This window comes from Pseudopodoces humilis, chromosome 5 (assembly GCF_049639895.1).
Source record: "Pseudopodoces humilis isolate 2021_Gansu_Grassland_sample_001 chromosome 5, ASM4963989v1, whole genome shotgun sequence".
In the NCBI taxonomy this organism is placed as follows: Eukaryota; Metazoa; Chordata; class Aves; order Passeriformes; family Paridae; genus Pseudopodoces; species Pseudopodoces humilis.
This window is the reverse complement of record NC_142204.1, coordinates 19,040,005-19,064,341: the sequence shown is the minus strand read 5'-3', so window position 1 is coordinate 19,064,341 and position 24,337 is coordinate 19,040,005. Positions and strand designations below refer to the sequence as shown.

General features: G+C 37.6%; 1 protein-coding gene across 2 annotated transcripts; it reads left to right on the top strand.

The window, feature by feature from the left end:
* The first annotated feature begins 3,939 nt into the window (after window positions 1-3,939).
* On the top strand, window positions 3,940-18,986 carry WASHC3 (WASH complex subunit 3). Of its 2 annotated transcripts, none has more exons than XM_005527883.3 (7): window positions 3,940-4,048; window positions 5,516-5,614; window positions 7,854-7,919; window positions 9,183-9,308; window positions 10,875-10,982; window positions 14,235-14,299; window positions 17,225-18,986. In XM_005527883.3, the coding sequence occupies exons 1-7, from the start codon at window positions 3,998-4,000 to the stop codon at window positions 17,307-17,309; spliced, it is 600 nt and encodes a 199-aa protein (XP_005527940.1). In that variant the 5' UTR covers window positions 3,940-3,997; the 3' UTR covers window positions 17,310-18,986. The 2 variants fall into 2 exon arrangements, with proteins under 2 accessions (XP_005527940.1, XP_005527939.1); XM_005527882.3 differs by having other exon boundaries at window positions 10,872-10,982.
* Window positions 18,987-24,337: the final 5,351 nt, after the last annotated feature.

The following is a 24,337-nucleotide window of genomic DNA, read 5'->3' as shown; positions in this document are numbered from 1 at the left end:
TCTTATAAGAAAAAGAAATGCAGTAGTGTACTGTCATAAAGTGTTGTTCCTGGATGTGTTTGAATAAACTGGTTACCACTACCAGTGAAGAAACTAATGGTGAAAACAGAATGATTATTTGAAGCAGTTTTGTTTCTCTCAAAATGACTGAGGGATTTACTTCAAGCCTGTCAAACAGCATAACGAGTTTTTTTTCTGGTTACAGTCTTTTACTTCCAGTCTTTACAGGAAAATCAAAGGCATTCTGATTTCTAGAAACATCATATTGGTCCTGTCTTTCCTATACAAGACCCAGAACTGAAGTAAAAGAAGAAGACAGAAATAACTCCTGTCTTAAGTATCTTTTTTGCATGCTTTTGCAAGTGAAGGGATGTCAGGATGTTTCAAATAGCATAACAGCTCCTTACAGCATCGTAGCCATCCTTATTTAGTTTTATTTTAAAATACTCGTTCGTTTGTTCCTATATATATGGGACACATAAAACCAGTTCAGAAGTAGGACATCAGAAAGTGAGACTACAGTCACCTTTTGAAACGTAAGACCGTATTGTATTTCTCATAATCCTTTATCCTTGAGAACTTCTGCTTTCCAACTGCCACTAAAGTTTACCTAAAATGAATATAAAGTTTCTTTGAAGTTCCAGTGGACTGGTATGTGCCTAAATTGTAAAATAAGCAGATAACAGCACTCTGTTTACCTTGTATCCATTGTCTGACCAGAGATAGTAGGCTTAAGGGAAGGTTTAATTCACTTGTAGCTAAAAGTCTTCGTGGGTCTGGAAGAATAGGCCTAAGGCACTGTTAACCTTTTGGTGTGTAGTGAAACTGAAACAGGCATGGGTTTTTCTGTCCTCAGAGCACACTTCACACAGCTCCTGCCTTTGCAGAATATATCCACTATACTCAGGACCCATACAGAAAAGGATTTGCACCAGCTATGTGCAGGTGCACTCTTGAGTGAGACTTTTTTGGTTTACAATTACTAAGATCCAAGAGGGCAAAGGACAGAAATTCTTTTGTTCCGCAGTTAATTCAGAAACCAGGATGTTTGCTTTTCATACGCTGTTTTTAAGGACTACTTAAAACTGTTTACCCAGGAATGATCTTGCCAAGTTCAAGGCTCTTTATTTTATACTGGAACGAAGTAATATAGATTTTTTTTTTAAATAAATAAATAAATAAAAAGGAGCAGCTAATGTTTTTAGCATGTTCTCCATGCTCTTTTGTACAGAACAAAATAATTAGTTAATCCTCTCACGTTGTCTTAGCATAGTACTTGGAAAACTGAAACTTGACAAACCATTTTCAGAGAACTGCAAACCATTTATCATTTAGTTTCCATTTTATTTTTTTTTTAAAGAAACCTACATAATGCCTAACATTTTTATTCTCAGTCTATTTAACTGTGAAGGGTTGATAATTATCGCAACCATTTGCAAGATTTGTAAAAATTCTGGCACACTGAGATTGTTGAGATTGGGAGGGACATTGCTTAAATTCAGTGTAGAGAAAAATCGTTGAGGCAATATCAGTTTCATAGGGAAAACTTCACTAGAATACCCTTTGCAAGCATGGATTTAGAAGACTCCATGGGAAATCAAGCAAATGTTAATCCACACTGATTTTTTCAGCTGTTCATTGGACCACCTTATTTAAAACAACTATTGCCCCTTGTGGAGGATCAGGTGACACCACGTGTGGAAATTTTTTTGGACCAGCTCTTTGTTTCTGTTTAATTTGTCTCTCAGTTGTATAGCTATTTGAGTTCTGGGCTGATTCTAACCCGAATGTAGTGTCCTGGGACCTGTAACAGTGTATAAGCACACAAGATGCATATGAATGAACATTGTAAGCTACAGTAGCACTCGCCAGTTTTTCTCAGCTTGTGCAGTTTTGTTTCAAAGTTGACCCGAGGCTCTGATTCTGTGCAATATATGGAGCAGATCAGTTTCAACGTTTTGAAACCCGTGTTCTTGCCTTTACTTTTCTGTGTGCCCTAATCACAAGTCAGGTATTTTTTAGTAAAGATAGAGCTCTGATTAGTTTTCTGTACACATGGCTTTTCCACTCCAAGTTAGCATTAGCATATGGAAAGTTGACATCTTCAAAATACTAACACTCAACCAAACTTCATTTTGGTAATTTTTAAACACACTTTAATCTTTTCCTTCACTGGAAGGTGGAGCTACACAACTGGGCCTTTAAATGCCAGCATGTGTATGTACACATGCATAGGGCAACTGCCAGCAATTACATACTGTACAGTACTTATTCCTCCGTCTGACATTTATCATCCAGCATGGGTGCTGGTAAAAAATACATTTTCAAATCATTCACTCTATAAATCTGAATGTTATCACTCAATTATTTTTTATAAATCCTCTCCTTGGGAGTCCAGTCATTTATATTTGCAGCTGAACAAGTTCAATTAAAACATTTTTAAGAGGTTTTGGAAAATTTGGATCATTTTCCTCCGTTCTCTCTTTTTCACTTTTCATACCCTGCATTTCCTGACTTCAGCTGGGAGGAAAAAGTGCTGTGTTGCACTTTTTTATGCAGTATTTTTGAGCAAATTAAAAGCAGGAAGTACCAGAAAGTTCATGAAAAAGCATATTCTTGGGAGATTTCTTATCCAGCTTTACAGACCAAGACATTCAGATAAGATCTGACCATGCATTTACATTAATTTTCCAGTTTCACTGCCTAGAAAAATTGTACTATAGACACTTTATCATAAATTAAATTGGTTCTTCTTGAATTTAGTTGGAATTTTAAGGTAATTAAGGTGGCAAAGTAAATAAGTTTAACAAACGGCTCCATTACCCAACACAAATTTGCACAACTCTTGTAAGCTAGGAATTGAAAGCTAAACCCACTGAATTGTGTAGGTTAGCCTGCTGCTCTTCCTTTGGGAGATGCAAGAAATTGAGCCAACAACATGTCAGTGGTCCAAAGCAGAGTATGAATCACAAGTTATTCAATAATTCAATTAGTATAGACAAAAAGCTTTGCTACACAGTCTTAGTAGGCGAGTAATAATGATGTCCATATAACAGCAGGTTAATAAATACATTGTGAAAGTAATAAAGCTAAAAAAAGCTGCTTCAGTAAATAAAGGAGAATTTTATGGCAACTTGAGTAAGTAAGTGCTCTGTGTACAGCCACTATTGATTCTGTATATGGATTATTAGAATGCTTTGGCAAACTGTAATGATTTGGATGTAAACTGAGAATTTTGGTAAATTTTAAACCAAAATTAGCATACTACATTTGGGATCTAATCTTCAAAGTATTAATTAGTGCACCTTTATTAATTTCATCACAAGAGAAGTTTCCACCTGACAGCCTGAGTATGATGGTTTCTTAACTGAATTTAGGAGGGTTTATTAAGTGCAGTGGTATTTAGATGTTACTGTGGAGAACTTCCACTAAATATGGAAATCCACAAAAATCTATTTAGATTTGCTTCTGTAAACAGAGACTCCAGATGACCCCAAATTTGTCTTTTTCAGAAGAACCCAGGGCCATTCAGTGCTCCTTATTTTTAGTCCCCACATCCAAAGTGTGGCACTTCCCCACTCAAATTACGCGTAGGAGCACAGGAACACTTCCTTCTCTGGCTTTTCTCATTATTTCCTTGGCGTTTGGCCGCAGGGGACGACACTGTTCCCAACCACCACTAAGCAGGCAGGCGTCCTGAGGCCTGGGGAGCGCTGGGTGCGACCCCTGGCACGGCCGGGCCCCTCAGCGGCTGTCACCACCTGCCTCGCACAGCGGGTGCCCAAGAAGGCACCCCAGAAGCTCGGGGTTTATCCTCGGGGTTTCTCCCGGGGCACAGCCGGCCACAAGGACTGCGGCCTGGGACTGCGTTTCCCAGGAGGAAGCGCGGGGCAGCGGGCGCGCCCCGCCCCGCGGAGCTCGGGGTTTGTTTCCGGGCCGAGGCTGGGGAGCGCGGCCGAGCAGCGCAGCGGGGCCGCGCCCGCCCCGGCCCGCGGGCATGGACGAGGACGGGCTGCCCATCGTGGGCTCCGGCATTGACCTCACCAAGGTACGGGCTGCGCTCGCCCGGCGCTCCGGGGCTGCCGCTGCTCCTCCCCGGCGGCGGCTGCGCTGGCCCTGGTGCTGGGCGAGCCCCGCGTCCCCCCGGCTCCCGGCCCAGCGGCAGCGGGCGAGGGGAGCGCCCCGTGCGGTGACGGTGCCGCCCTCGCACCCGGGAACGAGCGGGCTCTGCTTCTTACTTGTGTCTCCAGCTGTTTCCGGAGGCCTTTTGCTGCAAGTGCTGTGATAACGTTGTATTTAAAGGCGAAGCCGTTTCGGACACCCATCTGGGAGGCAAATGCCGTGCGAAGCTGTTTATTCATTTCTTTTAATGTTGCAGAAACTTTCTTTTTAAACTTAGTTTTCTCAATACAAAGCATAAAGGCAGGACAATTCCAATTGACCCAGTGCTTTTTCCATGCTCTGTGCCACCCCACAGATTTCTGCTAAGATCATAAGCACTGCTTGGTGAATTTTGGAACCACAGGACTGAACTTCATCAGGTGCGAAGGCTGAAGGCTTGAGATAGTAGCAACAAAAGTCTCACAAAAAAGTCAGGATGTTTTAAGATGGCCATAGTGAATTGTATATTGGACGACTGGTAAATTAGCCACTAAAGAAGAGGTGAAGACCAGAGTGTCACTGTATTCACAATAAAAGTGCAGCAGAATCTTGACTGCCAATAATATTACTCGTAAATCGTTCACTTAAATCAATGGCAACTTCATAGGTTAATTTCATCTGCGAAGGTTAAGACTTAAAACAATTGTCCAAGGTTATTAAGCCTGAGGTACTAAAATTTTATACATAAACTTCTGTGTGAAAGTTCCTGATTCCAGTTTTCTGTAATGGTTTAAATAAAAATGCCAACTCTGTGTTACATATGTGACCACCATTATTTTTGGCAAACATGAGATTCTGCATTTTAGGCTGAAAAGTATGTAAGCATTGAAACTGATTTGGAGGTAATTTTGGGTACCCTAAATGCGAACCAGTAGGTTAGCCACTAAATACTTAGACAGCAGCATCACTAAACTTTAGTTTTGGCCGTGGTGTTGTAACTGAGTATTAGTATGGCTGTCCAAGTTTGCTTTTCATTCTTAAACTCCAGATCTAATTTCCTCAGTGTTTCTAAAAAACATTAACACTGATTTTTAAGAATATTTACAATTTCATCTAAAGGTGTTTTTTTTAAGATAACAATCCTTCATTTTGTGGGTCTTGTTGTCTTTTCTATGTAACTTCTTGTAAATTCTCAGCTCTCATGTTAGTAGATTTTTAATGGCAAAGGATTTGTATGAATGCATATGTGTATTAGAAAATGGTTTGTGTATGTATGCATTCATAGCAAGCACACTTAAGACAGATTTCCAAATAATTTCTTCTAAAAAAATGTGCATTTTTTAACAGATATTTCAATCCAAATGTGAAAATTGATATTGATGTGTAACCTAAGTTTCTTACATTTTTAATGCAGGTTCCTGCTATTCAGCAGAAAAGAACTGTAGCATTTCTAAACCAGTTTGTGGTTCACACAGTGCAGTTTCTCAACCGCTTTTCTACTGTTTGTGAAGAGGTATGTTTATTATTTTCCCAGCTGTCCCTTTATACAATTAAAAAAATTCAAGAAATGAGAACCATTCATTTAAATAGTTTTGATGCAGTAATACTGGTAGCTTAAACCAAAAAATGTAGTCTGCTTTCCATTCAAGGCTTCCCTTGAGCCTCAAGTGCTTAAGACAGAATTTTTCCCCAAGGGAGCCACATGAACTCCTGATTGTGCTGCACTCAGTCCTGTTTCCTTAAGCTTTGGCATTTGGCACAGTCTTTGGACTTTTTGATACAGGGAATTTATTCTGAGCAGCTTCATCTCTGGCTCTTGTTTGTTATGAAAGAAGGATGCTGTGTTCTTGTGGTGCATCAAAATGTACTTTCAGATTTTATCACTTTTAATTTAAAAGAGTGATACGCTAAGCGCTGAATGTACGTTGTTTTTTTGTTGAAAAAAAAGGACATTTCTGGCAAGTGATTAGTATAGAACATGAAGCCCTTAACTTCAGTTTCTTGTAAAGAGAGAAAAATAAAAATATTTAGGTTACTAAGTTTATGTGATGACTTTAGAGTCAATGGAAATACACCAGACCGACAAGATTAGAATTGTCCACTGAACAGGACAAGAGTCCTCCTTGTAGAAAGGGTATTTTCTAATGTGGCTTTGAGTATAACCTTTTTGTCTTCAGAGGTATTTTGTACTTTTTCATTAGTTTATTCAACAAAGAATGCTATACAGCTCTAGCCAGCTGAGCTAGGGCAACAGTCAACTCCAATTAGACTAAACCATGTAATCTGAGAAATTCTGTTATTTGTTGGTGAAGTTTAGAGTCAGGCCTGTTACAAGTATAAAATTTGAATATACGGAGCTTCGGAAAAAAAAAAAGTCATTTTTCCTAGGTTTTTAAACTTGTTGTAACTTGCTAGGTGGGACAGTTTAACAGCCTGATGATGCTGTTGTCAGTTGTACAGAACTCAGTCGTCACCTGATCTCAGTATTCCCTCGTCCACAGGCACTGTGGAAATCAGAACACGTATATTTAAAGCCACCTTGAGCACGCAGCAGCACTGTGAAGTCTGCCTAATAAAACAGTTATTAGTTAACCAAAATGTGTTGTTACCCAAGAGACTAAATAGTTGCTTTATATACTCCCTGAGAAGTTTTTCGTATTCATAAAATACAGAAGTGTTTTCAATGTGAAAAGTCAACAGAAGCCAAGGAACTCAAAATCAGGGCTGACTCCATCCTTAACTCTAAATTTCTTGGCACTTCTCTAGTGAAATAGACCCATAAAATTGCATAATTGTCTTTTGTACATCTTTCCTCCCCCTTATCCAGTTAAATGTGGGACACATAGTTCCTCCCAATAGGAACTGACTCCTCTTCATGAACAAAGGACCATCTGTAAACAAGTCAGTGCACTATCCAAAAAGACTAACTCCTGTCAGTCTCCTTCTACTTTTTCTAGCATGTTGGCAGAGCTGCCATTTTCTTAGGGTGTTAAAGTTCTGCTTCAGAGCCAGGCAGAATCTTGCCAAGGTGCCAGAAAGCTGTCAGAATGGTACATATCTGCCAGCCAGCACTCTAGCCAACTTCACTTGAACAGGTCTGGTGGAGTATGGTAGTGATTAGTTAAAAGACTGGCAGTTCTTATGGAGTAATTTAGAAAAACTTAAGTTGCATTTAAAAAAAAAAAAAAGTCAAAATTTGATTGAGGTGCACCTGGAGCATATAAAGTGTCTGGTTAGTTCTGATTCCTTGTGGATTTTGACTTTATAGGACTTTGAATCACCTGCTGTATTAATTAGCAGGTTTTCTCTTTATATTTGCTCAGTTACGTACACACACATAATTTCTTTTCATCTTCAACATTTGGAAAGAGCTTTGAAGAATGATCTTTTGCTAACTGGAAGAGTACAATATGTCTATCTTTATTCTACAGTTACCCAGTGTAATACCTTATTTACTTTGGCTTTCTTTTGTACATAGTCTGCTTTCGTTTCTGTCATTGTATTGGAAAACCAACTGCAGAGTAAAATTATTTAAAATTTGTACTGCTGTAGCTACTGTACTAAAAAGGACATGGATACTGTACTAAAAAGGAAATTGCTTCATTTATTTCATGTGATAATCTCATTTACACTGTACTCTGCCATCAGCAGGGAGAAGACAAAAGTGATTTTTTTTTAACTAGATGCAAACTGTTTTATATGTCCAAGTGCATAGGGGAGTGTTTTCACATCCTAATTCTTTTCTGTTGTAGAAATTGTCAGCACTCTCTCTCCGTATCCAACAAATTGAAACCACACTCAATATTCTGGATGCAAAGGTTTGTATGGATATAGACTTCATCTTCTAAAAGTGACAACCTCCTGGATTATGTGAACTACCTTCCTTTTTATGGCCTGAATCGAGCAAATAAGTTTTCATAAGGATTTAAAGGAGCTAATATAAAATCCTGATATCAAAAATTCTGGTTTTGCATGCCTTCCTACTTATACTGGGTAACATTTGAATATGTAGTTGATACAGAAGTAAGGAATCAACAGTACCTAGTGGAAAATTTGAGTTTGTTAAGCATGTGGAGCAGGAAAGGAGCACTTTTTGCCATACAAACTCTAACAAGGAAATTCTTACCCCCTTTGTAAAATATAAGTATCTTTGTATGCTACTGGACTGTAAGGACTTCAGGTGATATAAGTAACTAGATAGAAGCCTTATAAATCTTCTGATATTGAAATGTAACCTGAACTGGATCTAAGCTAATGTAAATGTGTTTGATATATTTTCTTTAACTGAAATGACAAAAGGAAATAATCTGTGATCCTCTATAGGAAACACAGTATGCTGTTTACTAGAAGAACAGAAACGAATAAAATTCCAAAGTCAATAAATCACCAGTATAAAATTTTAACAAGTTCTTCTTTGAATAATGATGGAGGCAATTTTGTTGGCTTTTCTGGGAAGAAGGGTGGGATATTTTGAAAGTGTTCATTAAGATCTTCGTGGAGAAAAAATAGTGTAATAATACAAACAGAGCTTACTAACTCTTATTTATTTCAAAATATTTAGGAATGATCCGAATTGATGATTTTTGCACAATTCTTCATAATCATGTTAAATAGAAATTCCTTCAGATAGATTTGTGGTGTGTTTAATATCCACTCACAGCATTTCCTTAAAAAAAGTGAAAGATGTAGAAAATTGAAAAATTTGTAACCAGTCTCCCATCTGTTAGGTGATAGAGCTGTTCTTGCCATGATTTCTTTCACTGTAGGGGAAGTAGCAGAGACTGCATGGCTCTCATGTGCTTGATAAGTGCAGTAGCAATATGCTGGGAATGTGTAGAAGCCTTTCCTACTCTGCAGCCCTCTGTTAACAATGAAAGTTTTTGTTGTAGAAGGCAGCTGAATAGACAGGTTTGTTTTTTTTCCCCCCAATCAAAATACCAAAACTAGGGGCAAAAAGTTAAAATTTTACTAATGTAAAACCTATCTGGTCAGTAAGTGGTAAGCAGCATGATGCAGATTTTGTTGTACATGTAGTCTTTTGAAAGGCTCATTGCTTATTTGATGATGTTTTTGGCATTTAGTTATCCTCAATTCCTGGCCTAGAAGATGTCAAATTTGAAGTGTCCAGTGAAAATGTGAATGTTACAAATGGTCCTGTGGCACAGACTGCTACAGATCAACAGACAGCTGCATCACCTCAGTCTGGAGTAAGTAATGAAGCACAGATCATACTTTGAAGGAATAGAGCTCTCCAGGTCAAGTTTTTAATGTCATTTGAAGGAGACAGAAGAAGCAAGTCTACTGGAAGTGAGCAATCAACTGTGAAAGGCTAAGATTAGGCTTTTCTCCCCTGGCACTGTTAACAAGTGACTTAAAACATAAAAGGCTATACCCTTTCTTAACTATGTGACTTAAATAATAACTAACTCAAATCTAATGCTAAATTTCTCCTTCCTCTTCTTCAATCACACTATAATATGAACATGTGTTATATCAGAGGTCTGGGAAGGTCATGTATGAAAATAACAGTTCAAATCACATCATTGCAGCTCTTTTCTCCTTTCTTCAGAATGTATGCTTTTAGCTCATATTGGAATTTCTATCATACTTTATTCTAAAGAGTTTATTACATTGAAGGTTTCCTGTATATTATCTACCATGTACAGAAAATGCCAGCTTATTACAAGCAATTGGCATTAAGATACTATCCCTGCAACTAACTTTTTGTCATTCTGGGGAGTTTATTGTGTGTGGATGGTTGATTTTTTTAACCCAGACATTTAAATCCCATGATCACCACTTAGTTAAGTGAGGATTTCTGGCCCATTTGTAGATGGAGTTCTTTTCCTGGTTTCCTCTTAGAGTATCTTCTCATGGAATCCTCAATTCTAATCTCTGCTCATTATCTTATTTGATGGAAGTTGCTGTGGAGAAGCAGTATCTGGAGCACTCTGCTGCTTTTGTCTGCCTGTCAAAGATTGTAACTCTGATTTACAGGCAGCAGCATAGGAGACACTGAACAGCATTGCATGTTCCAGCCACATTAGAGAACGACTCACCATGAGTTAATTTTCTTTAAAATGTTCATCCTGTCAGATATTAAAGTATATAAGGTATATATAAGTATATAAAGTTTTTATATTTCTGAAAGGATCTTCCCAGTGCTGCTTTCAAGTGATTAGTTTTGTAGAAAAAATACACTTTCTGTGTTCTTTAAATAGTGCTCGAACTTCTTGTCATTTTTAATTTCTTTTAAATTAAATACTTTCAAGGAATCTTTGATTTCATTACATTATCCTTTAAGTAATGATTTATACTCAAAAGTATAGTTCAAATGTTACATGATCTGTATGAAAACTTTGCCAGGGAATCAAGTATTTTGAGGAAAAAAGGCAGTTTACTACTGGAGGAGATTTATAAATAATACTCCTTATAAATATTTTTTATAAAAAGACCATTTACCTTTAGTACTGTTTTATTCATTAAATACAACTTATCAGGGTTATGAGGGACTTTCTGGTATTTTATGTTCAATAACTTAAAATTGTATCTAAAAGTAGAAAGACACTCTTGTAACAGTGAACAACAAAAGAGCTGGATTTTGTGATTTCATACATCTAGGAAACCTCTAATTTTGTGAGTGTAGATTAGAATAATCTTGATGAAGAAGAGTTGCACTTTACCTAAAATACCCACCTTTATGGATTGGAATCTCTCCATGGATGTGGTGTGTACACCTAACCATGAAAGGGTTTGTTCTTCACATACAGCAGAACAATACACAAGAAGAAGGCTTACAGAAAACAGAGGTGGTAACAGAAAATGTCACAACTGTGGCCAAGGATCCAAGATATGCCAGATATCTCAAAATGGTACAAGTGGTAAGTCAATTCTCATGTCATTCTTTGGCTAGGATGTTATTTTTTGGTGGAATGCACTACACAGCTGTAAGTGAACCTTAAATGTCTGAAAACATGTATTGCAACAGTAATCTTTAAGGTAGGATAACATCACAATATTCTAGCATATCTTCTCTAATAAATGAATTAATGTAATATATTCCATCAGACAGCTTCTGGCAAGATCTTTCTACATAATTCTGCTGGTAGGCTTGTGAACTGAAGGTGTGAAATGTGTAAATGCAAAGTGATATTAGCCGGAGGCACAGAAGATTACACTGAGAGTGGAGTTGTCCTGGCAAATTGGAGTCATTCCCTGCATACAGACTGATTACCGTCTGATTTTACTGTAGGGTACAAAGTACAGCTTTGCAAGTATAGTCCAGAACAGAAGTACTTTATATTTCTGTAAGGACCAAAATAGAGATACAAGGATTGCTTCACTGTCTACTTCCACTCCAGTTTCCTGTTATTCATGATGCAGGTTTTGTTTATGCCTTTATCTGTGGTCTGTGCTATAGATAAATTAGAAATAATCTCAGTATTAACATGTTTGAAATCTAATGAAGGAACAAGAATGTGAAGGAGGCTATTTGTGATATTTTTAAGAGGTCATTTCACCTCCACAAACTTAAAAATGAGATTGGAAACAAAGAGTTTATTTCAATTTATTTTCAATTTGTCAGTGGAAATTTTCCACTAAAATATATATTATAATTCAGGAAAGTATGACTATGTCATAGTATTAATAAAATGTTGCTTATGTTAAAACTAACTTCATGGTTTCACTCAGTCTTCAGAGAAGTTATTACAATTGGTCTGTTTCATCCCTTGAATGATATTCCAAACCTTATTTTTCACTTGAATCACAAATTGGCACTTTATGGATAGCTTATTACAAACCATTTGGAAAACCTAGCAGTGGGATAGTAGCAGAGAATAGAACACTATGTTACTGTATCAATTTAATGCCAGATTTCAAAGTGGATTTGAAAGCACTGGATGGTCTAATTACTTTGATTTTTTTTTTTTTTTTTTTTTTTTTTGGTAACTGCTAGAGGAGTGAGATCTCACTTTCCACATTTCTCCTGTGTACTGGCAGTTCCTGGTGACTCCTCTGCCAGTTGTAAACAGTGTGGTAGGAAAGTCAAACTAACATACTACAAATTAATGTGTGTTTTTGTATTTGCCAAACTTGTCTCCTTGTCCGGTCAAGTATTTCAGTTAGTGTCATTTATTTTCCCAAATTAAGTTTCTAGCTGAAGATTTGTTTGAACTGATAATTTATTTATTACTCAAAATGTTTGTAGTATAAAAGAGCACCATTCTACACTAAAAGTAGCTCTTCTATGAAATTGTGACAAACTAATTTTGGTGGAGTGCAATTGAGGATACTAAATTCTTACTTTTTAAAATTTACAACAATATTCCAAGAAATCATAGAAAAGCAGTACCATATATGTAGGTTAAAATTTAGGAAATCATGGGAAGTAAAGTAATTGTAATGCCCTAATTGTATTGTAAAAAGATATAAGTACAATCTTAATTGTTTTGCTTCAGATAAGAAGTCTAAAAGGGCATTTTGACTAAATTTCAGATTAGTTTTGTGAATCTGTGATATATGAGGGTACTGAGAGGATTTTTTCTCATAGATTTTAATGCACACAGTGTTGGAATAAAACATACTCCAAGTGTGAACATAAAAGCAACCTATTCTTAGAAGTCCTTTACCAAATTCCCTTTGATTGAAATCAAATACGAATTCTTCTTTGCCTGATCTGACTCAATTGTTTTCACCTGGTTTGAGTTGATGTGTAAACAACTCATCAGTGACTTCTGAGGTGGGGAAAAGTACCCTAAGAGCAGTCAAGCAGTGGCAAAGCATTAGTACAAGACAGTGTGTAGACACACAATCCCTGGTGTCCAAATCTATACTAAACAACTGAATTTTTAAACCGTCATGAAATACTCGAATAAATATTAAAAATATTCAGGTTTGTAATGCACAAACAAAAAATATTAGTTATGAAGTACTGAGATGTTCTTTTATTTCAAGCTATTACATTGCAGCTATTTGAGTGACTGTTTTTTGACATTATGCCTGATAGATTGCTAGAACTATGTACCTGTGTGCTGTTCCACAGTGCTCATGCACAAGCCTTGCTTGTGATTCTTACTGTGGAACTGTCACTAGAATCACATCTTCCTCTGGATCATTAGTCATAGCTGCCCTTTATTTCAACACTATTTTACCTGCTTTTGCAAAAAATATACTAGTCTTGCACCATTTTTCATTTAGAATTTCTTAGACCACCAGTAACTGTCCCTTTTGAATCAGAACTTGTATCCTCATTCAGTGATGGGGTTTTTTTTCTGATATTTTATATTGGCATGGAGTGATCCAAATGGTATTTCTGATGGTTTCCAACAAGAGATGGCAAAGCAACAAGTTGCCTTTGAGCAACTCTAGTGGAAACGTAGCAGCAGTTTGTTGGAATGTCCTCATGAGAGGACGTGCGTCTTGGATATGTGATCCAAGATAAGAGGATGTTTAGGTGCTGATGAATAAAATAAAGTGCAAAGGTGTGGAAGGACTTGCAGTGAAGGGAAGGAATTTTTTTAACATGTACATACTTATCTGAAATCTGTCCACAAGTCATAGAAGATTCAAGCCTGACAGCACAAGCAGTTGTATTCAGAGAAGTCACTTTTAAACTGTGCTTCTGTTCTCATGTCCTGTTTGCCTTTTTTTCCATGCTTTTTAGACTTCTCCAGTTTTTAGCACTGCCTTAAGAGATTCTTCTGGAGGGGTAGCAGATGCACTTCCCTGGTTTTCCTCTCTCTCTTGGGTATACCTTCAGCATACCCAAGTCTTTCCTAGCACAACTTCACTGCTGTCTTTGTGCAGATACCTTGTGCTTTCTCCACATTCTTACCCATACAGATAACTTCAGCTTCATGATTTTGTCTGTATGAATTGCAATTATATCTATCCAGTCTTAATTCTCTCCCTGCAAATTTCTCTAGATGTTTTGTCATAAATATAAGATGGATTAAAAGGGCCTTTAATCTCAATCGTTTCTTGCTTCTAGGTTCATATTGATGGTAACTGAGATTATTGTTCCATGCTGTTGTTTGACAAGTGACATGCATAAATTTATATGAAAGTGTGGTTTATTTAACTCATCTGTTTGTGTCCAGTAGTTTTATATTATTCTTCTTCCTGCTACACAGGGTGTTCCTGTAATGGCAATACGAAACAAAATGATTTCTGAGGGGCTAAATCCAGATCTTCTCGAGTAAGTAATTTATGACTCCCAGTAGGGCTGCAGTGCAGCTGTGTGTTTAAAAAACTTGGAAAAACATGTGCTTAGAAAAGGTTGTTCAAGGTGTTGTGAGCTATAGCAGTGACAAGCTAGCATTTTTGACAATGTGCACTTAGCAATGAGGACTCAAATAAAAGGTCAGTAGCCATTTTAACTGCCCTGTTTAGACTGTGAGGTTTTTCCCAGATACTTGCTTTCAACACTCCAATAAGAAAATGTCATTGTTGTAGAGAAGTGAGAGCAAACTCAGTCTTATTTTGCTGCATGCATGAGGGACAACACAGTTGTTTCCAGATTCCCTGAGTACATGTAGTGTATTACTTGACTTCAAAATTGACAGTGTAAATTGAAGTCAGCATTTTAAAATTTTGGCTGTTGATTGAGTTAATCTGATGTGAAGACTACTAAGAATAGATAGTAATTTTCAAAGCTTCTTGTCTGGCCATAAACATTAATTTTAGTCTTAATTTACAGCTGGCATTTAATTTGGTTCTACTGTATTATTTCACAGAATTTGTTAAACTGATGAAAGTATTAACTTTCATTCTTACATTATAGATACCAAAATGTGTGAAGTATTGTTGCATTCTTTTCAGAAACTGTCGCAGTATTAAAAAGCCCATTTTTCCTTTCCAGTGAAGTCTTTTTACATTTTGTAAAGGCTTAATCTGAAACTAGCTACTTGTTAAATAAAATAAACCTGATGAGTCACTTTAGCTCCCATCTACTTCTAGGTCTAGATAAGCCTGAAGTAGTTATACCTCAGTTGGTTTTATTTTTACTGATTGAATGAGAAATAAAAAAAGACCCTGTGTAAGTTGGAGATAGGTTTAGCCAACATGGGTTTTCTATATCTGTGTTAAATGTATTGTATTTTTTGCTGTGCTTTCAAATCCACAACTTTCTGTAAATGCTTACATTTCTTCATGTTTGGGTAGATTTTTATAGTAGATAAAACAAAATGTAACAGGTTAAAACTTCAAAAGCTATTTTTAAAAAAGTGTTTGCTTTTGGATTGTCTATTTTGAATTAAGACAGAAACATTATTGTGGATTGAGGATCACAATGTGTTTGGGGTTAGATCTCAAAATCCATCTTCAAAGATCTGTGCAACAGTAATGCTTAGTCAGATTTTCTTTAAAATGTTATTGGTTTGAAAACTGGTTAAAGAAAGCTAATTATTTGGCAAAGTGCATAATGTGGAACATGTTAAGATATCAGGGGTGACCTTTCATTTTTCTTGCTGTCTTTTCTTGATATTATAGGCTTCTTCTTTTAAATGTACCTTGCCATTCACACCACATTTCTTGGGTCTTCTACTTCCTTAGGTCCAATCGCTCAGTCCCAGAGAAAATTAGGAAAATGCACTGGCTGTGTGCTCAGTCACTTACTGCAGACTCCACCAGCCCCTTGCCATTGGCTGAGCATGGGTTATTTGTGGCTGTAGATGTGCTAATTCTGATGATACAATATAGTTTCTACATTCTCCTCTTGACTTTTCCACCTCTGTATCGCTCCTTTATCAACTTTTTACAGCTTTTGGTAACTGCCTGTTCTATCAAGCTCCCAATTTATCTTTCATTACTTATCCTTCCTCTCTTTCCTGTCTTCAGTTCCGGAAGAGCTTGTCCTGCTCTCATGAACTAAAGGAATTCAGCACCGTCTTCCTCTTCTTAATAAAAGAGAGGTTTTGCACTGGTCTCTCCAGATCACATGTCTTTGCACAGCTCTTCTGTTTTGTCATTACTGTGGCAACAAGGAATAATATTGTGAAGTGATATTTGCATGAGAAAGCAAATGCTTTCTTCATTTATTTTAGAGGTGTGTAGGGGGGAGGGAGAAGGCTCTTCTGCAGTTCAACACACTTCTCATCTCTGCGCTGAAAATGTTTAGGAGCACTTTGAAGTTGCCTTAGGGATTCCCAGCAGAGAAATTATACTAAACAGAACTAATGTTGGAAAAGAAATTCTATACCCCCAAGATAAATAAGAACAGGATGATTAATACAACTGTCAGCTTAGTTTAAAATGCAATATTTTATCCAAGAGATGTTAACTGTCATGCAGGAAGTAAGTTTCTCTGAATGTCATTTTTCCCCAAGTAAAATTATACGTGTATTTTCTACCTTGCTTTAAGCCTTTATCAGGCTCTGTATTGCTTGTATGTCAAATTCATTATATACTTAGGAGGAAGAGTCAATGGAGAGCCAGCATCTTCAGGCAGTAATATTAGTTAGTCTTTAGATGGCTTGCTTGTCTCACCTTCATTTCCAGTAGATTCCCCAAGCAAATATTTTGCCACAGTGTTAAGATCCATCCTAAATATTCTCTTTAAAGCTAAATACAAGAGGACTGATCATTTGTAGTCAATAAAAATCCCATGGCTGTTCTTGCATGTCACATTTAACCCAATGTTCTAGCCAAATTCCACTCTGAGTAATTCTTTTTTGCTTCACTAAATTATCCCTGCAGTTTTAGTTGGATACAATATTGTTCATTTCCTGTCTTATTTTTTTCATGTACTATTTACACTGCTTAATGGTGTACAGAATGTTCCTTTCAGCCCTAGAACCTCTGAAGATTGAAAAAAAATTGAATTAATCATTATTGCCTGCTTTCAACTCTTTCTACAAGTGTTTCTTAATGACCTGTCATCATTTCTGATGGCATCAAAGGCATGCATTCACACTGGTGTCTACAGAGTTTTGAAGTTCAGTGAGTTACAGTTTCTAGTGTTTGCCTTCCAGTTGTAGGTGAAGCAATACCACTGAGGTGTGAGTTTGTGAACCATAAACAGTTAATGTGTTAAATGTTGTGGTGCAAGGACGTTGGTGTTACGTGCTGAGTTGCTTGTGTTCTTGGCTGGATTTGCAGCACGGAATGTTTTTGTTGCCTGCAGGACCCCAGATGCCCCTGTGCCTGCCTGGGGAGATGATGGCAAAGCAGAAGACAGTTCTGATAATGAATCTTCATTCAGTGACTGAAGAGATTGATTCCAACCTTTGGAAAGCTTTGTTAAGTGCTCATGTGTTTGGAGCTTTGGCGGACAATGGTTTTGTGTGGATCACATGGGTGACATGGATTATCTGATGGCATTTTTAAGAACTAAGATCCTCTGTGTTCTCTTCTGTAAAGCTTGAACAGGCAGCGTCTTTCAACCTGAACCCTTCCCCCATGAAAATGAATCGTGAGATCCTTGCAGCTTCTATGCTGCATCATGTCAGATTCGTTTCTGATTCTGCTGAAATTACTTTGTAGAGCTCTAGAATTCCACACCTCTAAATCTCCATGTCTCTAAAACTGCATACTGGTCATTATTAGATTTTCTGTGTAACACAATTAACCTATGTTGCCTTCTTTCTGCCCCATAACTTAAAGGTAAACTAACGGTGGAAAATGAAAGTGTTTAATTGATGGACTGTACTTCTTTCTCAATATCCTCTATCTGCAGTGATGCAACAAGAATTGCATATAAATCGGCTCTCTTACATTGATTGCAAATCAGTGATACTCAGATTTGAGGAAAACTAAAATACAAGTGAAAAATATATTAAAAACCATTTTGAATCTATTTTCAAAACATGCACTGCTATTCAATGCCACATTAGAGTCTGTATGAAGCAGTTAAAGGAAGTCCTACTCCTGAAGGGCTGATTTATTGAATTCAGGTTGCAGTGTTGTACAAAGGTACAGAAGTGGCAAGGTTGATTTGAGAATGACACTGGGAAAGAAAGCAAGAGACTGGGAGATCATTAATAGAATCTCACTACTTGTTCATTGGTATGTGCATCAGTTGAAACCATTTTCTGGTTTCTTTGGCCTTACTCAAAAGAAGCTGTGGCTGAGCAGTTTGTTTAGAATGAGAAAACACCTCCAAGTTGGTGTTTTTGCTGATAATTCCAACAAAGAAGCTAAAATTCAGTTTGTGTAAGGATAAAACTAACTTGGCACATCTTGAGGCATGTATTGAGGAACAACATAAAGAAATGTCTGATGTGCCCTGAAGATTCTCCTCAAGATTACTAGATGTACTCCATGACTCAAAAATGATATATCATTAAAGAATCTTATTTAATACAATTTGTTCCACATGAAATCCTTCACAATCTGTTTGAATTCCCCAGATTGTTGTAATTATACCAGAATGCTGTGTGCCAGGCAGTCATTAACTTTCTGATATTTCACATTCTTGCTGTGACCAAGAGAAGACTAAAACTGAAGCTCCAAGTATGTAAGTTTGTTAGCCTTTATGACTGAGTCAATACCTTCTCTCTTAGTTATTTGTGCCACTTCAGTAGGTTACCCACTTTTTTTTCGTCCTGTAACTTAAGCATGGTTCCTAGCAGACATATTTATGCCCTCCATAACCTGTAAATCAGAGTAATGCCTGAATCCTACAAAAGCATATATGCACTAGAGGATGTCTAGAGATGGTATTTCAATGATGGGTTAATTGCTATTGAACACTTTAAAATGTACTTAATAGTTAACACTTGGTAAAACACAAAAAATATTAACATATTAGCAATAAGTATTTAAAATGTAAATGCGATAATGTTGTTTCAGAATGTATATATTGAAAAACTCATGATTTTTAAAATCTATATTTGAAAACTCATTTAAGCAGTGTGTATAATAAAAGCTATACTTTGTAAACCAAATTTGTGGTTTTATTTCATTCCTATATCTTGTTCTAAACAAGACAATGAAAATTCTTCCAAAGTCTCTGCAATCTATGTTTCTGCACAACCAGCTTTGCTGAAGGTCTATCAAGCTGCTAGCCCAAGGGGAGAGTTTTGGAAATTGGGTTTTGACATTAAAGTTAACCCACAGTGGCGCTCTGAGTACAGGAGAACTGAATATCCCATAGCCACTGTTGTAAGAAGCAAATTTAAGGAAGGCTGAAATTAATGAGTATTACATGTTTGATACTTTCGAACTGACATGACCCTATGTAGAGAAGTAGCTTAAAGAGTTGAATTGAGACATAGTAGTTAATTATTTTTCTAAAGAAATAAGAAAGATTACCAAAAGACATTTAAGAAGGTGTAGCTTCCGTTGTTTAATATTCTGAAGAAACTTTTCATGTAAAATAGTTTTAGTTTGGAAAAAAAACCTAAAATAAATTGTCTTTTACACCACTGCAGATACACTTTTATGTGGAGTGAAAAAGAAAGCCTCTGGCCTACAGACACTTGTTAAAATAAGGAATAATTAATCAGTAATTATATATGTCACAGACTAACTTTCATTAATAGGGATTGTGAATTTAACTGCTTAAGAATTGGATTATTTTTTCAGGGTAGAAGTTTATTTTGGAGTAGTGCAACACTGGTAAACTTTCAGAAACATTAAGAAAAATCTTGCCGCTTTGTCTCCTCTCCCAGTTGAGTGGTGACACACTGCACAGAAAAAATATAAAAGTCTCAATTGTGCGGAACTGGGGGGAAAAAAGGATAAGACCATCCCTTTTTTCATTCATTGTCTCAGCAGCCATAGTGCTTCCACTATCTTTGGAGCCTCTGACCACTTTAGGCTCTTCTGTGCCTAAACACATCCCTTTGCTCTTCAGCTGTAGCCAAATTCAATCTGAGATGTTTCAGCTTAGGACACACGCTGACACATGGAGCTGTTAAGTATGGGAAGGTTGGTTTGAGACTGAATTATGTCAGCTGTGCTGGTCCTCCTTGATCTGCAGCAGTTTTCTAGAAATGTGGTGCTAACCCAGAAAGCTGAAAAGTCCTTAACCGCAAGCTAAATACTATAAGTGGAGAATATTCCAAGGTGCTCGTTATTTGCCGTCTGTTTTGGAATAGAAGATTGAGGGAGCATTTCAGCTTGGCAGCACAGTAATCAGATATATGTAATACTTTCAAGGGAAAAAGTCCATTTTTAAGAGACTTTTATTTTTAAAAGTTTCCAACAGCAATGAACTTTTAGAAGATACGGTATACATGAAAAAGTGTCAGTAATACACATCTAATATGCCCAAATTTTGCATGGATTTAAACTCATCATCTGGGGCAGTATTATAACTTGTAGACATGAAAACTACTGCAGAGCGCTGCTGGGATAACCACTGAATGCATCACAGTACTAATTATGTACTAGTAGTAAACTGTATATTGTTTGTTTAAACAAACTTTTTTAACCCCATCACCATATTCATTATTTTGCAGGTGAGTGGGAGTGCAGAATGAATAAAGGCCAGTTTCTAAATGGTATTACAGGCATTTTAAATGCATGTAGATGCCCTTAGACTAGATGCATGTCTGTATTTTTGTAAGAAAACCTCAAAAAACTGTCAAAGGCAAAGACAACATCTGGACATGATGATAACTTTATAGTGAAGTCCTGGTTTAGCAGTTGTAATCATTAATCTGTTCCCTCTCAAGTCTTCTGTTCAGCTACATTTGAAATGAAAATTGATGGTTCTTGTTCCAAGCTGAGCCTCTTCCTCTCTCTTGTTTTTCTTTCCAGTGTGTGTTATTTACACCAGTGAGTAAGTGTACAGTTTGACGTTCTATGAAAAAAAAATTATAACAAACTATAGCCTATACTTGGAAAAAGAGAATATCACTAAGATCAGCACTTTGAGCTGTGTGTATCAGGTCAGTTTGGCTTTCCTTAGTGTTACATAGCAAGAAACTTAAGTTCATCATGGGCTCAGTCTGTCTGGAGATGCAGTTTTCTCTCTGAAATGCCGATCTGAGGTAACAGTCTCACAATGAATTTGTCTACAGAACAGGACATGTATTTTGTTACTTTTCTGAAAATTTGACATCCTGTTGTCTAAAGTGCCTGCACTGGTGCCCAGGGTGTTACTCTCCTGATGCTTCATGTGATGGTGTCTCCATTCAGGGCACTTTGCAGGCAAAACGAAAACAGCAACATTAACTGGGGCCCCTGGCTTGCTTAACTATGCAGTTCTGTCTGCTAAAAGTCAATACTGAGCGCCTTAAGGGAAGATGTGAGGAGCACCACAGTGTTCCTGCAGTCCCTTTTCCTGCCACCAAGACTTCACTCCAGCCACGAGCAGAGACAGATGTTCAGTACTAAATTATAAGTTTGTTGCTGCTTCCAAAAATAATTTCATTGATTTGATCAGCTGTGGGTATTCCTGCTTAGTGTTTGACTCACTAACTTTGCTAATACAGCATTGTTTTTAGGGAGTTCCTTGGGCTTGTTCATTATGAGGGTAATGAAGCATGAAATTAAGATATTATTCCTCATGCCATACAAAAAATGATTGACAGAAACAAGCTTAGCGTAGGATGTGTCACATTCTGAAGGAACAAGTCTGAATAGCTATAAATTAAAATGCACATCATTGGGCAAGGACAGATGCAGCACAAAGTGCTCTGGTTTTTTTGCTCTTTTTTTTTTTTTAAGGAAAAAAATTTAGGGCTGTGTCTTGACCTTGAACTAATGGATTATTTTCTCATTCAATATATTTCCCATTTTCAGGTTAATGGGTAGAAAGGAAAATTATGAATAAACATTCACATTTGCAGACAGTTGATTTTCTTTGCTTCAGACTTCAAAACTGGTGCCCTCTCCCTGAAGGAATGAAATGGTAAATAATAGTATTCTCTGATTTAGGTAGTACACTCTTTGCCTCTCAAACTCCTGTATGTTCTAGAATATGTACTAGAAATCCCTTCCTAGGTTTCATTATGGCCTCCTGCCCTGGTCTATAGAATCAGAAGTTGTAGTAAAGTAAATGCTAGGCTAGTCTTTTCCTGGAAAGAGCATGTATCCCGAGTGCTGAAAATACAAGGCAGAACAAAGGGATCTGAATGTAATTTATATGAACAGTTCTTTTTGTAGGTGATTGCCATCAAATGTTTGATAATTCTTATCCTTTAAGTCACTTGTAGTGGTGAGAAGTGGTGAGTGAACCAACCTGCTGTGAAGAATTGGACAGTGGAAATAAACTTCCGAGGCCCGTTTTAAATAATAGCTCTCCTAAGAACTGTGATTACCCTTTTTTGCTTTCGAGCAAACAATCTCTAGTGTTCAGTTGACTCCATGCTTCCAGCAGATTGCATAACCCTGGTGTGATTTCCTATAGCACAATCCAGGACATGGGGATTCCTTCCCCAGGGAGAGCCAAAATTTTCACAATGAACATCTTGCAGTATTGATTTCTCTTTATTAATTCCCAACAACTCTTTGGAAAAGAAGACTTCCGTGTGCTGAGATGACCCTTTGGTCTTCTGGTTCCAGTTCACCTACTTTTAAAGTAGATCAGAAGCAGGGAGGGAAATGAACAGAGAAAATGAGTTGTCTTTTCGTCAGCTGTTTCGTCATTTGCTTTTCCCTCAGGGGACAGCCAATATTTTTGTAAAAACCTGATTCAGTGAAAAAGGGTTCATAATGCTTTATCATGTGTTTGTTGTGGTTTAGGAAACTCTTAGAAGCTTGCCTGCCTGCACAAAAGCAGGCAGAAGATGTCAAGAAGATAATTTCAAAACCGCTGAATTCAGTTAAAATATCATGGGTGGGAGTTGATCAGTAGTATTTTTGCTACTGTAGCTTCTCCTTGCCTCTTGGCCTTTTTATTTGCTTCCTCTTCTGCTGTAAATCTGAGGCTTTGTTGCTGTTCCTTCAGCCTCCTGTCATCCTTGCTCTTCAACCCTTGTTGAGCTGACCTATTACCATATTTGTAACCAAGCTGTCTTTTGAGCTCTTCCATTTTACACAATAACTCTGTGATGCTTTCTGCATATTTTAATTGTGAAAAGAGATTAGCTTGATTTACTATGGAAAACCCATCATGGATCTGTCCTTAGTTTCCCTCAACGTTCAGAACCTGTTGGCTAGTTTCAGTCACATTTGGGTAGGGAGGAGAGGAAGGTATCCCAAAGAGTGGGGTTCTTACAGTTTTGATAAAAAATAAATAACCAAGTAAAAAGAGATGGTGTAACAGCATTTGAGCTGAAGTATCCCTAGCTGGAGCCTTCTTGTACCCTGAATGGTCCATGCCACAAAGAGGTGTTACCCTGTACCCCATTTGTGCTTTTCCTGTGAGGCTGGGCCCTCTCAACAGAAGCCTTTAACCCTCTCTGGTTACAGCCCTAACTCAGCATGGTCACCTGGATTTTGTTTATTCAAGCCACATGAAGAGCATCAAGAACACCACAACACTGGTGGTGAATACACCATCAGTGAGGTTATAACCAGTGGCCACTGGTCTGAACAGCAGATAGAACCTCAGGCGTAGTAAACAGAGCTTCCCTTTTCCAGGGTCGCCTGTAACATTTTATGAGCATAAGGCTGTGTGGTCTGTAGCCCTGCTGTAGGAAATGCACACATGAACTTGCATCTTAGAAACCAAAGGCAGTCAGGCACATGCTTGAGCTCCCTAGGAAGTCGAATCCTGTTCATTTCCCTGAACTTCTTGCTCTAAGTATACAGTTACCAGAAAACATTTCAAAATGTGACCGGCTCGGATCAGGAGAGATGCCATGCTTTTGTGGTGACTGAAGCCTTGGCAGAAAGGACAGGAGCAATGGGATAGTTCTCCTTGGGAATTATTTATATTGTGCTCACAAGGAGACCATGCTGTGCTGGCGTTGTGTAAGGCAATCCTCAGGAAATCAGGTGGGAGTGCAAACTTGCCTTTTGCCGTATAAACAGAGTATGTTGCATAACTGAACTTGTCTTTCTGCTGTTAGGGATGCTTTTTTCCATTTCAGTTATTGTGTCTATATTGTCACACATATCAGCCCACCCTGCACTAGCTGTTTTTTCCAGGACCTGTCCCTCCTGGGCATCCATCCCTTCACTCCATTACATGCTGTTACTCTCCACAGGATGTCCCGGCGTTGCAATGAGCCTCAGCCACCAGCAGCACCAACACAGCTACCCATTGTCAGGCCCCAGCTGCTGCTCCCTGTGTTGTTAATCTCACCTCTCCTGGGGACTGAATTGCTCAATCTTGCCCAAGTATTTGACACTGGATTCTTTTGTCAGATGCCTTTGCTGGGACAGCGTGATAAGTAATGGA